Source organism: Hippopotamus amphibius, chromosome 15, assembly GCF_030028045.1.
Source record: "Hippopotamus amphibius kiboko isolate mHipAmp2 chromosome 15, mHipAmp2.hap2, whole genome shotgun sequence".
Taxonomy (NCBI): Eukaryota; Metazoa; Chordata; class Mammalia; order Artiodactyla; family Hippopotamidae; genus Hippopotamus; species Hippopotamus amphibius.
Genome location: NC_080200.1, coordinates 69,235,260 through 69,249,731, shown reverse-complemented (window position 1 = coordinate 69,249,731; position 14,472 = coordinate 69,235,260). Strand labels below are relative to the sequence as shown.

Sequence of the window (14,472 nt, the reverse complement as noted above, 5' to 3'; positions counted from 1 at the left end):
AATTACTGAGATGGTGTTGAAATCTATAACTGTGGACTCCATTATTTTTCCTTACATTTCTAAACATTTTTGCTTAATACATTTTTCAGCTGTTACTGGGTACACAAACCTTTGGATTGTTATGTCCTTTTGATGAACGGATACCTTTATTTTATGAAAGGATTTTATTTCTTGGTCATGTTATTTCTCTAACATATACTTTTCCTGATGTTAACATGCTGCATCTTCTCTCAGTGTTTGATTTTAACCTGTCTACGTTCCTGGGTCCTGCTTTTTTATTTGGTCTGGTAGTGTCTGCCTTTTAGTTGGGGTGATTAAACCATTTACATTTAATGTAATTATTAACATGCTGGGTTTACGTGTACAGTTTTGCTACTGGTTTCGATTTGTCCCACCTGTTCTCGCTCCACATTGTCCTGCCTTCTCCTGCATGGAGTATTTCTGCCTCCCTTATCGACTGCTTCATTTCAGAGGTCGCTGTGTGTAACCCACCTCTGTCCACCTGGAGTCACGTGGTGTCTTCACACCCAGTGTAAGAGCCTCCGGGCCGGCCTCTGTGCTGTCACGTTTTACTGCTACGTGTTAGTAACCTCACAGGACATTATCGTTTTAGCTTTAAGTGGTTGATCATTTTTTAGATAACTTAAATAAGGAAGCAAGTCTACACGTGCCCGCGTGCTTGCTGTTCCCAGGGTTTCCCCTCCTTTGTGCAGATCAGATTTGTGCCTGGTGCCCTCATCCCTGCTGGAAGGACTCCTATAGTCTCTTTACAGCAGATGTGCTGCCATGAATTCTTCCGGCTCTTGGTGTCTGTAAAGCCATTCCTTTTAAAATGTATCCTGAGATACGCGCTCACTGGGTAAAGAATGCTGGCCGGCAGCTCCTCCTCTGTGACACTGGCGGTGCGTGCTCGCTGCTGACGGTGCAGTTCCCAGTTTGGCCTCAGGAGGACCCGTGGGAAGGACACACAGCCCTGACCCTGAGAGCCGCCTCCGGACACCGGCCCATGCCCGGCTGCCTCAGCGCCACACTATGCCCGGGGAGGGGCCCTTCAATGAACTTCTGGAGGCCACAGCCTGCCAGTGCAGACACTGCCGATGAACGATCCCATGGATGAGAAAGACTGGATTCAGAGCCGGGCTCGGGGCCAGGCTGCTGACGTTTGCTCCTCCCACGTGTGCTCACGCGCCCACGCACGGTGAGGACGGGCTCTCGGGAGCTACTCTCACTGAGCATGACTTGCCGCGTCAGCCTCCGGGCCTCACCCTTGCTGCCCTGTTTCTCCCTCTGTGCGGACCCCCGGGCGTTTCTCGAGCAGAACCCCATCCACCTGACCCCTCAGGGCTGCGGTGGCTCAGGCTTCAGCACCAGATGCAGGGTTCATTTCCGGGAAAGGGGTAAACACCAGTATCTGAGACCTTCCACGTCACACCAGGCCAAGAAAGGTGTCACAGCCAGAGAGATTTATTTTAAAATAGAAACATACATACATTAAGCTGTAAAATAGTCAAATTTTAAACAAAAAGGAAAAAAACCATTTGATCCCAGAGTCTACACGGAATGGATTCAAAGAGGCATTTGATATTCCCGCGAGACGTGCTTACAGACCCCGAAAGATGGCACTCCCGCGGGGGGAGACACGGCAGCGGTGGAGCACCCCGCCGGCACCGGACGCTCCTGTGGCCACGGCGACCAGGACAGACGTCTGCGTGTGGGCGGTGTCATCAGTGCCGCCAACTCCTCTCGGACACAACGTGGAGGGACCGGGGACGTGAGGAGCGTTCAGGGGTTTTGGCAACAGAGAGGGTGTGACGTCAGGAAGGTCCACCAGAGCCTCCAAACGCGCAGCAGCTGACGCCCTGGCTCTGCTGCAGGCTGCGAGCCCCTGGGCTCGGGCTCAGTCTGCGTGGGGTTTCCGCTGGGGATTCTCCTCATAGCACTCCCCGAACTCGTTCACTCTGCTCTTATCCACGGGATAAAGCCTGCAACGAGACCGCGTGCGTCACGCTGCCTGGCGTGTCCTGGATGCACGCAGCCGAGACCCAGGTGGTCGGCTCCCGCAGGAGGAGTGTGTGCGGGTGGGCCTCGTGCGCTCCTGACGTCTTGTAGCGGTCAGGCCAGAGCTCCGTGCTCAAGGCTGAAGAGGAGACGAGGACCGCGGTGCCCAGGCAGAGGCGGGGCCGGAACCCCCGACGCCCGGCTCCTGGTGCACAGCACGGGGCCCGGGGCTGCGGCCTCCTCCGCGCTCCACTGAACGGCCGTTACGAGCAACACGCACGCCTCAGGAGAGCCACGTGCTCTCGCGGTGACCAAACCCCTCAGAGAGAACGCAGCGCTTCTACACTAGGGCGCCAGGACCCTCACTGATGCACCGCACGGCCCTCGCACGGCTCTCAAGGCAGGACCAGGCGTGTCTGCGGCCCGGGCGAGTCCCCTGGGGCAGCTGCGCCTCGGGCGGCACTCACCATCGCTGGTAGAGGTACACGAGAAACACCACGTCGTCCCGGAAGCAGGCCAGCCGGTGGGAGGTGGGCATGGTGATGACGAAGGCGAACACATCGTCGATGAAGGTGTTGAAAGCCTGCAGGCGGGTGGGCGGGGTGGTGAGACCGGGCCCCCGGGGCCCCGCGCGCGGCCCAGACCATGGTCGCCTCCCTGCACTCTCGCCCCTACAGCGACCTCAGAGCCACCACACAAAGCAGGAGCCAGCGGGGGAGCCCAGGGCCCGGGGCACCCCCCGCCATAGGCTCCACGGCTGGGCCCCCACCTGCTCTCCACACGCGGGACCCGCGAGCACCCCCGGGAGCCGGCCGGCCCGGGACTGGCCGCCGGGTTCCGAAAACAGAAGAACGTCATGACTGCGCCCCCACCCCCGACGCTGCTCTCTCCACTTCACAGCCAGCAGCACCAGAGGGCCACGCGCTCCCAGCCTATGCGTGTGGCGCTGGCCACGACGCCCCAAGACAGCCCTCGGCCAGCCCGAACCCGCCATCTGGGTGGACACGGACCCGGCACCCTAGACACCGGTCACCGGGTCACGGGCGTCCACCTGCTCTTCGATACGTGCTGCCAAGGAGCAGCGCAGCTTTCCTCGAGAGAACGGCCTGTGCCGCTGGGACAGAGAACCCCGGCCTTTTAGAGTCGCCACAGGGGCGTCTACGCCTTGAAGGAGACCCCCGAGCTCCTCTGCAGAAGTGCCACCCGACACACGGCCCAGCCCCGATGGTGAGTCCCCGAGGGCCTCACGCGGCCAAGGCACGGACCTTGTAGGTGAAGGCCTTCCAGGGCAGGTGCGCCACCGACTTCATCTGGGGACAGGCAGGAGGAGCAGGTCAGGCGCCGCGCGGCGCAGGGACACGGGGCGGCGGGGCGGCGGGACGGGGCGCGTCTTACCTTGTAGTTGACGAAGAGCTGCGGCAGCATGAAGAGGAAGCCAAAGGCGTAGACCCCTGAGGAGACACACGCAGTGTGCAGACGCGGCACTCGGGCCCGGCGCCCGGCCCTGCACGCCGGGACCGCCTGACACCCGACGCCTGGCCGCACCGGCCTGCAAATAACCCTCGCCTCCCGCCCGCCCGCCGCAGGGCTGTGAGCGGCCAGCCTGCCGCGCGGGTGAGCCCGGTCCGCGTCCGTCTCAGAGCAGCAGCGCACGGTCAGGATGAGCCAGGCGGGCGCTCCTCCCAGGACTCGGGCTGGGGCTCTGCTCTGCCCAAACGCCACAGGGCTCACTGCCCGCACCCAACTGTCCCACGGCCGATCCCGCAGGCCCGGTGTGCAGTGTGGGCCCAGTGAGCGCGACAGAGGGCAGGGCGGGGCCTGACGGGGACCCCCCTGCCACAGCGGGCCACACTGCGGCCGGACAGTCACCTGCTGCAGACCTACTGCGGGGACAGGACACACGGAACTCACCGTTGACGAAGCTGTTAATCAACCAGGAGTACCAGCTGGAAGGGAAGAGAGGGCAATGGGGGGCGGGGCCTGGCGCTCCGTCTGCGTGAAAGACGGAGCCCCACACGCGCCCCCGAGCTCTCCAGCGCCAGCACGAGGGTGCAGCCCCAGGACCCTGCGGGCTGGCCGGGGCCACCTACACGGGGAGCGGCTTCCCAGGAGCCCCCACCGAGGTGAGGGCGGAGACTTGGCACCTGCGGACTTTCCTTCACGACTCCCAGTGAGACAGGAAACCCCACGCGCCGGCTGGACAGCCCCCTCCCCAAGCACTGCTGCTCGGGAGAACGGGGCAAGGGGCCAGCGCAGGACGCCTCAGCCGCTTTGGGCTCGGGCTGTGCGTTCAACCCTGAGGTCTGCTCCCGGGAGCGTTCCCGACCCCGCAAGGACCAGAAACGGCCGTGCAGAGCCGGCTGCAGCGGGCAGGCCGGGACTGCCGCCCCACGGCCGCCCGGTCAGTGACCCTGGGCTCCAGCCGAAGGGCAGCGGGGCGCTGTCCTACCTCTTATACCTGACGTTCAGCAGAGAATAGACGGCACCCCCGATGCACAGGGGGTACAGGAGGTAAGACAAGTACTTCATGGCCTGCAGGAGACAGGAAGCACCCCGTGAGCGTCCACCACCAACCCTGCATAAACGTTTTTCACAGAACTAGCAAAGCTGGTCTGTGTGCAGGATACCTGTCGGTGAGCACTTGCCCAAACCCACAGAGCATCTGCCTCGACGACTAGGTGGCAGCGGCAATGCCATCAATACCAGCCTGTGGAAACAGCCAACTGACGCCCCGACCCGGGGCACAGGGGTGACCAGACGTCACAGAGGGAACTCTGAAGAGACGTCCCCGGAACCCTGGGTCAGGACCGCCTTCCAACTGGCACAGTGCTTCACTCTCCACTCTGACCTGAACTCTACCAACATCCCAACCAAAGCTGGGGTGCCGTCAATGCCCGTTAAACCAGAAGATGAAACCATCCTTGCTCAGGAAACATGCAGTAAATCTAACTGAAAACCTCAGCTCTCCACGCCAGGGGGAATCCGATGGCCTCAGGATGCAGAGCCCCTGGGGTCACCAGGTCTCAGGGACAGAGATTCAGCTCGCAGCTCCACAGCCGTGCCCCTGGTACAGGACACGGCACGGGCACCAACGGGACGGGGGAACAGGGGAGTCCCCAGCGCTCCCTCCCGCGTCAGAAACCCAGGCAGGCTCCCTGTGGAGCGCGGCTCCAGGCGGTGTGGGCACCACTCCAGGACACACGGGGACCGTCGCAGCCAGGACACCGCCTCCAGGCAAGCCCCACGCCCCATGCCAGCACTCACCTGAGTGTCGTACTCCTCTGTCTTCCTTTCAGATTCACTGTAAGTACCAAACTGCAACGAAATTCAACATAATCACATTAATTCACAGGCCAGGCAGGCGTCTGGGCTCCGCCTGGCTGCCACGGAAGGAGGGACCAGGCTGCGGGCCGAGCGGCAGGCGCACCGGCGTAGGCGTAGCAGCCCCCCCTTCAGAACTGGGGGGCGCAGAGGACCCGACGGCCCCGACCCGTGAGCCACGCCGTGTGGGACACGAGGAGGAAGCTGGCCCGTAAGCCTGTGCGTCCCTCCCGCGGCAGCTTCCTGTTGCCTGTCCTGCTAGGTTCTGCCGTGAAAACACCGCTCTCAGCCAGTCGCGGTGGACGTGCTAGGCTGACTCAGATGAGGAGATGCTGCATCCCACCTCCCAGTGACCTGCCCCCGACCTGGAAAACGGGAGCGCTGCAGACCCCGAGGTTCCCCTCGGGAGGCCCGTCACAGCAGAGCGAGCTGCCCCACCGTAAGCCTCACACCGATGCCCAGGTCCCTGCCGGAACCTGCCCAGAAAACTCGACACCAGAGGGCAGCTCTTTGGGAACCTGTGCGAACTGGGTCGTCACACGGTGTCCTCACACCCCCTGGGAGCGCGGGAGTGGGTGCAGGCTTGGACGCCAACCCTGAGCCCGGAGGACCAGCATCCTCTCTGGTCACGGAGGTGGGGGCGCTGCTCGCTGGGGCTGGGGCCGGGTCTATCATCGGGGACCCCAAGTGCATCAGCGCCCAGGAGGCTCGTGGGCGGAGCTGCAGAGCAGTGACCCGCCCGCTCGCCCCGAGACACCCCCACATCTCCCCACGGGTCTGCGGGTGACAAGCTGCTCTCTGAGCCAGGAGGTCAGCAATGTGACCACGTGACCATCACCTGCCCTCGTGACAACTAAGAAGCTCGTCAGCCGTCCACCTGCACCCCGAGTGGCCCGGCTGAAACACGAGGGCGGTGGGCGCGGAGACGCGGGAGGACGTGGCCGGGCCCTACCTGAAACGTGGGCCTCAGGCCTCTCCAGCCGACGGTCATCTTCAAGGCCTTTTTCACTTTCCACAGCTGGGATGTTGAAAAATCCACAATTAAGGTTCCAGGACCAGGGAGCAGCCCCAGCCCGCCCCGCCCCTCGGAGGGCGACCAGGGCATCCGCGGCTCAGGCCGCCCCGCACCCCGGCCCAGCCTGACCGCTTGGCTGCCTGCCCTCCTCACACTCACGGCACACGGGCCCTGGGACGGCCCCGGCCTCCAGCCCAAACCCACCCAGCCCGCCCGCCCACGTGGACCGGACCACCTCCTCCCACCACCCCCCGGAGTGCCTGGCTGGGCCGCCCTCCTCCCGGCCGAGTCCCCACCCAGCTCACCTGCCCTGGGCTGGCCTGCCCCACCCCCCCCGCCTCCAGATTCAGCCTGGCACCTACTTCCTGCTGCTCGGGAGGCCCAAGCCCCACTGGTGTCCTGCTGTGGCAGGGACCCTCCAGGACCCACCCCGCCGGCCGCCTCCCTGAAGGGGGACCAGCACGAGGGCCGTGAGGTCGGTGCCCCCACGGAGACGCGCAGCTGTGGGAGGCCCCACCAGCACTTCCTCAACACGGTGGCAGCACAGCCGCCCACCCGACAGCCACGTGGGCCCGTGCCCACAGCTGAGGGTCGCTGCCAGAGGCCCGCCCCCTCCACTGCCCCGCACCACGCATCCTGCTTCACACGGCCCCGCACGGCGAGTGCCGTGCAGGAGGGCAGCCACCGCGCCCACACGTCCCGCACACGGACGGGACGGGCTGCGGCTTTCGGATGATGAGAAACTGGGGGCCGTGGGGGGCTCTGCTCGAGAAGCCGCAGCCGCCGCGCCCCCGCCTTCCTGCCGGGCTGGCGGCCCCTCCTTGGGAAGCGGCCGGGCCCCAACCTCACCGAGCGCTAGCGGCCCAGGACCGCGGACACGGCGCTCAGCCTGGTGGCTCACCTCGATGGCGGCTCCGATGCCGGCGGGCACCAGCACCAGCAGGCTCGTCTGCTCGTCCAGCAGGAACAGGAAGATGACCACGGTGCTGAAGCAGCGCCAGAGCACTGGAGGCGGGCGGCCAGGGCTGAGCCGGGGCCCCGCCGCCACCCACACGCACCAGCCCCTTCAACCACTTCTCCCCCATCGTCCCCTAGAGAGGACGGCATACTATACGCGGCCACAGGAAATGGAAAACAATCCCGAAAAGCTATGAACCCAACACTAGGTGGCCTCAGCTGGGAAACACGTGCGAGTTACACTTGCAAACACAGGAGGCACAGAGAGCGTGCTGAGAGGCCGGTTCCCGAGTCCAGGCTCTCCTGCTTCCACGCTAACCCTGTGATGCCCACGTCTGTCCTGTGAAAGCTGCGCTTTGTCCTCTCAGGCTGTGCTTTAGGAGACACCACAGCCACGAACCCTCTCCATAGGGAGCTACCCACCAGGAGCTCAGGCCCTGGGACCCACGAGCCTGCTCAGGCCACGGCCTGGAAAGGCCAGGGGAGGGGCAGGAGCACTCAGCAGGGCCTCTCCCTTCCGAGGAGGCCAGAGGTCGGGAGAGAAGCCCCCGAGACACGGACGCTGGACTCAGGGGCCACCCGGGCATCCCAGACCACCCGCTCTGGCGTTACTTCCACGGGAGGAAAAGAACCGTCTCTCACTGGAGACCCAGCTTGGCAGCCAAGCAGGACCGTGAACCCACAGAGACGGACAGTAAGGACCAGCGTGTGTGTCACCTGCCCTCTGTGGTCACAGGCTTACGTGACGCTCACCGCGACCTCGCAGACAGCGCCCTCCCGGTTGCCGCCAAAGGGGACCTAAAAGCCCCCCCCGAACAAGAGCCGCAGCGGCCACGGGGGATCACAAGCTGTAACTCTCAAGACGAGCCCTGGCGCCCCCTCTACCCCTCGCCCGCGGCGGGACGGGCTCTAGGGCAGCCGTGAGTCCTGGGAGCAGCTACCTGCTTTGGTGGACGTTCCCGTCATGCTCTTCTTTTTCTTCCAGAAACTGACATCGTTTTTAAATGCCAGGAAGTCAAAAAGCAGCTGGAAAGAAGACAGGACACGGTGAGCCCCTCAAGATGTGCAGATGAGCCGGGGCTGGGCCTGAAACGCTGAGCTTTCCGTAACACCCACGCCCCCCAGCACCGCTTCCGCAAGCTTCAGCTTCACCGGTGGCCAATTCCCCGGCCCGGGAACCGGCAGCAGCCGCACCTGCTTCCCGTGGCCTCACCCCTGCCCTCTGACCCCCGAGCCCCCACGCTGGCTCTCCCTGGCGGCTGCCAGCGGCCACGTCTAGCAGGCGTCCCCCTGGCACGACTGGCCTCTAGCCCTCAGCACCGCCACAGAGGACCTCACGCAGTCCCTCAGCCATCTCGTCGGTCGTAGGCCTGGTTTACAAGACCAGCAGACAAAGCCCCGGCGCTTCAGCGGGTCGGCGCCCGGGCTGCAGACCCCTCCGCGGGGCGGGTGGGGGAGGCCCTGCCGAGGGCCCGGGGCACTCACGTGGAACGCGGCCACGAAGAAGGTCAGCGCGAGGAAATACAGGTTGGTGTCGACGAAAATCCCTTTCACTTCGTCCGCGTCCTTCTCTGAAAACCCTGGGGAGGACCGAGGCCCGCGTGAGATGGCGACGCCACCCCCGCAGCACGGGGCCCGGCGGGGGTGCACCTCACGGGCGGCAGGGGCTCCTCCGGCCGAACGCAGCCTCCCAGGGGGACGGTCTCACGGGCACCGTGGCAGCTGGGCTCTGGGCTCCTGCCTGCCCGGTGGCCTCACCGAATTGCTGCAGCGAGTACACGGCGTCCTGCATGTGGATCCAGAAGCGCAGCCGCCCCAGCGAGATGCGGTCGTAGGACACGGTGAGCGGCAGCTCGGTGGTGGAGCGGTTGATGACCTGCCCGGAGAGCGCCGTGAGCCCCGCGCGGACCCCGGCCCTCCCGGCTGCGGCTGCCGCACGTGGACGCCCGCCCGCGTCTCCGCCCCCCGCCCCCGCGGGGCTGGGCTCTCAGAACCGGGAGCGGTGCCTCCTCCCGGAAGCCCTCACACCTGCCCCCCCCCGTCCACCCCCCAAGCCCCACGCGTCTCCCGCGAGCACAGCCCCGGGCACGGTGCCTGCTGGGCAGGAGGGGGCCCCCACGAGAGGCTGAGCCGCGCGGGCCCGAGGGAGCCTGGCTGCTCACCATGAGGTCCTTGACGCGGCTGCTGAGCTGGTCGATGAAGAGGATGGGCAGGTAGTGCACCGTCTTCCCCAGCTGGACCCTGCGGGGCCGGAGCCGTCTCAAGGTCGCCCCACGGTCCCGTGGCCCAGGAGGACGCGAGGCAGTGCCAGATGCTGGGTTTACCTCACAGAACTACCTCCAGCCCCGCACCTTCAGGGGCTTCTGGTCACAACAGTCCCAGGACACGCCGTCCGAGGGGAGCAGAGGGGCCCCAGGAGCTACGCCCCTCCCCGGCACAGCGGCCGCCTGGAGGCGGGTGAGGAGACGGGGAGCCGGGCACACAGTGGGACACCACTCGGGGTGCAGAGAAGGGCGAGGGGCCACGTGTGCACCGACATGGGACAGCCGCGGCCACAGGGAGGCCCGTGGCGCGGTGAGAAGTGGGTAGCCACCTGCCCTCCACAGCTGAGGCAAGGGCAGGCAGGGGGCTTTCACCCAGGGACCCACCTGTTCCTCTCTCCCTCTCAACTGCGGGACCGTACCACACACTCAGAAATATGACTTTAATTTTACAAAAGAGAAAACCTCATGACCACTCCCCAAGAACCACTGAAAAGTGAAGACGGAAACAATTCTCATCAGAGCCATTTCCAGGCGCCACGTGACGACCCGGCGACAGGGCGCCATCTCGCAGGGGCTGCCTGAGGTGCCAACACGGGACAGTCTACGTCAGCTTTAACAGTCGTGCTGCGACAGCAAGGGACGGCAACACAATGACCTACCATCAATCTTGAAGCAAAGGCAATCGAGTTGGAGGTGACAGGACGTGGACAGGAGAAACCCCTCCCGGGAGCAGAGTGGCAGGGTCTCCTAAAGACTCCGCACGTTCCCTCCCGCCCCCACTGAGAGCAGTGGGCGAGCTGGATGCTGCCGTGCCGTTCTTTCCCTCCCGTGTCCTGGCGGCAGCCGTGATCAGCCCCTCATCCCAGAGAGGGCTCAGGGAGGCAGGCGCGGCCCATCTGCTCCGTGGTCTGGCCGGGCACGATCCCACCACCCCCACCTGCAGGGTCCCCCCCGCCCCGCTGTCTGCTCAGGGTGTGAACGAGTGAGGCTCAGAGCTGGGCAAATGAACGCACCCCGCGGCGGCCCCCCACCGCCCGGGCCCCCGCTCGGCGGCACTCACATCTTCATGTAGCGATGCACGTCCGCGGGCAGGGAGGCCCCGTCAAAGATGAAGTCGTCCACCATCACGTTCAGGGTCAGCCTCGGTCTCCAGTGGGAAACGGGCTCGTCCAGGGCGCCCGCCGGCCGCTTCTCAGCCTCCACCTGCCGCTGAACGTGAGGGCTGACTCGACAGGAAGAGCCCCGGGCTGGGGGGGGGGGGGGGGGGGGCCCGGGGTGGGCCTGGGGCCGCGGGGCAGAGGCACCTCCGCCTGGGCAGAGCCACGCGCAGAGAGCACAGCCGTGCGCAGAGCTGGCGGAGCACGGGGGCCCGCGGCTGCCTTCTCCCCGACTCTCACCCCCTCACTTCCTTCCCAAGAGAGAAGCCACAGGGGTGCTGGTTCCCACCACGTGGTCCCGCGTCTCACTGACTCCTGTTTTGGGCCCTGGTCCTGAGCCGCGACGGCTGCCAAGGACCAGCCCCTGGGGCACCTGCAGGAGGCGCGTGCACGCTGGAGCTGAGGCCCCCGGCCCGCAAGGAGGCTGACAGGAGAGGCTTCGACACCAGCTCCGTCCAGCTGTGGGGAGGGGGCGTGTCCACGGCTGGGCAGCAAGCCTAGATACACTAAACTCAGAAACAAACTCTGCCGGCAGGGAAATCCTGATTCCAGATCTAACCGAGAAGCTCTGTGAGCCGTGCCATTCGCTCAGTATTTACCTCCTCCGTAAAGCTCCAGGTCAGCCCTAACAGTGGCGCTAGAAACACCCTTCCGCGGAGGCGGGGCGGCAGCCGCACGCTGCAGAGACTGCTTCTACCCATCGTGCGGTGGCCTGGCTCCCCAGGAAGGCCCGGGAGGCAGGGCTGCGTGGTCCCCAGGGAAAGGGAACCAGAGAGTCTTTGCAAGGACACACACACGAGACAGCTTCAGCCACGTCCTGCTGCCCTAGTTTTGAGTGACGCCCCTCCCCCGCGACACAGACCCCCCCAACGCCAGGACCCGGTTCCAGCCTCTGCTGCGGCAACGGTTGCGCACGTGCTGTCCAGCCCTTCCCTTTTCTATGGGTGCACGGGACACAATGCGCACACGCTTTTTTCATAATTTTGAGTTACATCCTTAGAATAAATATTTACGCGTTGTCCTGTCCTACACGCAGTGCGGTGTCTCCCAACTAAGTCGCGACTGCAGCCGAGTTCCGCAGAGGGGCTGCCCTGCATCCTCCCCCACCCCACGCACATTCCCCGGGGGCTGAGGGGGAAATCTGCGTAAAGAAAGTCATTGAACGGGCTTCCCTGGCGGTCCAGTGGCTGAGACTCCACGCTTCCACTGCAGGGGGCAGGGGTTCAATCCCTGGTCGGGGAGCTAAGATCCCGCACGCCACGCAGCAGGGCCAAAAAGAAAGTCACTGAACTACCTAAGCTGCATGTCACTAATTTGACGTAAATCTCCCTGCAAACCCATGAGAAGTTACTGAGCTGAAAAACGTGTGTGCCAATGCCACCGGACCGCTTCCCTTCCCAGCAGGCGGCCCAGCGCCTGCACGTGTGGGCACATGTGTGTGAACTCCGAGGCGGCCGGCACCACTCACCTGTGTGGCAGACTCCCCGGTGAGTAGGTTCACCTCTTCTGGCTTGGGGACCATGTAGGTGGTCAGCGGGCTCACCAGGTGCACCTGCTTCCCGTCATGCCAGGGCAGGACGCCGGCGTGATGGACAAAGATGTAGGCGTACAGTGTCCCATTGTTCCTGGTTTTCTTCGGAACAGAAACATTGACCGTCCTGAAACAGAACCCATGACGATTTCAGGCACGCGCACACTGCGGTCTGCGTGTGAACACACAGTGGAGACGACGCAAATACTCTTATAAAAAACGCTGTTTGAAGCCAAGACCAACCAATTTTAGCTGAGAAGTACTAAAAACAAAACCCACCTGCCCGGACATTACCGAAGTCCTAAACATGCAGGTGTATGGCACACACTCTGGAAGCACGCGCAGCTGCCCAAAAGCTGAAGGCCTGCATCCAGGGTGCTGAGGTCACAGGCCAAGGGGGCGGACCCCAGGCACGTGTGCCCCGCCCCTGCGGCAGCTCTCCCACAGCTGGCTGCTGGGGGCGTGTATCCTGCACAACATCACACACCCCAGGGCTCGCTCTGACGCCTCCCAGACAAGGAAGAGGGAACAGGAGGACTCGGGACAAGCACACTGTCTTTAAGATGACACTTGTTGAAATTTAAAACACTAAAACCACAGCTTAAACACATCTTTGAAAACTTACCCTCCGTACTTCAATATGCACACTGCGTGCTCTGTTGTAAAGTCACGTTTCACTTCATTATGATTTTCTGCTAAATTCCTCCCTCTATGTTTTTTTCTTTTCCCTTCCAGATAACCTAACTGAACCTCTTCCGCCAGGAAAACACAAGCTGTTTGCTGCGGGAAACGGTGCAGGCTGTGTTCTGCACGTGGTCCCCATCACAGTCCCCACTCCTTCGGAAACTCCCCACAGCCGCCAGACGCTGGGGCAGCTCCTTGCTAACTGACCCCCTCAGCATCCGCCGCTGGCCTGCGGGACAAGGTTTGCTCGTGTGTCTGTCGCGCGTGCCCGCAGGTAAAACGCTCCGAGGCATCCCTCCCCCACCAGAACGCTGACGTCTCAACACCCGCAACGTCGGTGCCGCCCGCCTGGCACCTGTCCACGTCCATACCTTTCAAACTTGGACTGCACGTCGAAGTCCTCCACGTTCAAGACCAGATCCACGTGGTTCTCGGCACCCAGGCTGGACCGCGTAGTGGTGTACACGCTGAGCTGGAAAGGCCGTCGGCAGAGTCGGCGGGGCGAGGGCCCTGGCCGAGGGCACTGGCCGAGGGCACGCGCGGCCCCCGGGGCTGCCCGGCCGCGGCGCGGAAAGCTGCACCTCGCCTCCCCGGGGGTCGGCACCGCGCCTGCGAACCGCCTGCCAACGCGCGGGGCGGGCCACCCACCCGCGGGCTGCGGGCGCCTCGCCGCGGGGCGCAGGGAGCGGCGGGGCCCGCGGGCGGGGCTGGGGCTCTAGGCTCCGGGGCCGGGCAGGAGGGCCCCCGCCCCGCCCTGGTCCGAGGTTCAGGCGCGCGGCCGCGCTCACCTGCAGCTTGGGCCTCCGCGCCAGGTAGGGCTGGATGCAGTTGCCGTCGCCGGCGCACGGGCGGGTGTAGACGATGCCGTACATGACCCAACAGGTGTGCAGAACGTACACCACGAACACGCCCACCACCAGGCTGGTGAAGGAGCTGCGGCCGCTCCACATGGCGCCGCCGCCCGGCCCGGCCCGGCCCGGCCCGCCTCGCAGCCGCGGGCCCCGCCGCCCGCCCGGCCGCCGCCGCCGCTCACGCGAGAGCCGCCGCGCGCCGCCGCCACCGCCGGGGAACGACCGCGCCGCGCGCCGCGGGCCGCCCGCCGCCCCGCATGCTCCCGCCGCCGCCGCTGCCGCCGAGCTGTCGCCGCGGGATTCGCCGCCGCGCCGCTTCCGGGCCCCGCGCCGCCGGCCGGAAGTGGGCGCGCCGCCCGCCGGAAGTGGGCGCGCCGCGCGGCGCCCTGGGAAGCACCGCCCTCCCGCCGCCGCGCACGCGCGCCGCTGCGTCAGGGGCGCGGCGCTGACGTCCGGCGCCGGCGCCGTCCTCCGGGGGCGGGGGGGGCCCGCGGCGTGGGGGCGAGGGGGCTGCGGCGCGTCCGCGGCGGCCGGGCCCGAGGCGCGCGGGCCGCCGCGGAGAGCCGCCCTTGTCGCCTGGCAGCGCGCCCGCCCTTCCCGTCTCCGTCGGGGTCGCGGGACGCAGCGCCCTGGCCCGCCGCGGCCGCCGTGCGCCCTGGGACGGGGGACGCGCCCCCGCGGCTCTCCTGCCCGC

The 14,472-nt window shown here is 65.3% G+C and overlaps 1 protein-coding gene across 2 annotated transcripts; it reads right to left on the bottom strand.

Annotated features, from left to right (window-relative positions):
• Positions 1 to 1,448: 1,448 nt before the first annotated feature.
• On the bottom strand, positions 1,449 to 13,958 carry CLPTM1L (CLPTM1 like). Of its 2 annotated transcripts, none has more exons than XM_057709501.1 (17): positions 13,716 to 13,958; positions 13,299 to 13,399; positions 12,181 to 12,370; positions 10,616 to 10,758; positions 9,454 to 9,532; positions 9,050 to 9,167; positions 8,777 to 8,871; positions 8,233 to 8,317; positions 7,236 to 7,339; positions 6,272 to 6,337; positions 5,263 to 5,313; positions 4,448 to 4,530; positions 3,910 to 3,944; positions 3,394 to 3,449; positions 3,264 to 3,308; positions 2,466 to 2,581; positions 1,449 to 1,982 (listed from the first exon to the last, which is right to left on the bottom strand). In XM_057709501.1, the coding sequence occupies exons 1-17, from the start codon at positions 13,875 to 13,877 to the stop codon at positions 1,898 to 1,900; spliced, it is 1,614 nt and encodes a 537-aa protein (XP_057565484.1). In that variant the 5' UTR covers positions 13,878 to 13,958; the 3' UTR covers positions 1,449 to 1,897. The 2 variants fall into 2 exon arrangements, with proteins under 2 accessions (XP_057565484.1, XP_057565483.1); XM_057709500.1 differs by having other exon boundaries at positions 10,616 to 10,764; positions 13,716 to 13,957.
• Positions 13,959 to 14,472: the final 514 nt, after the last annotated feature.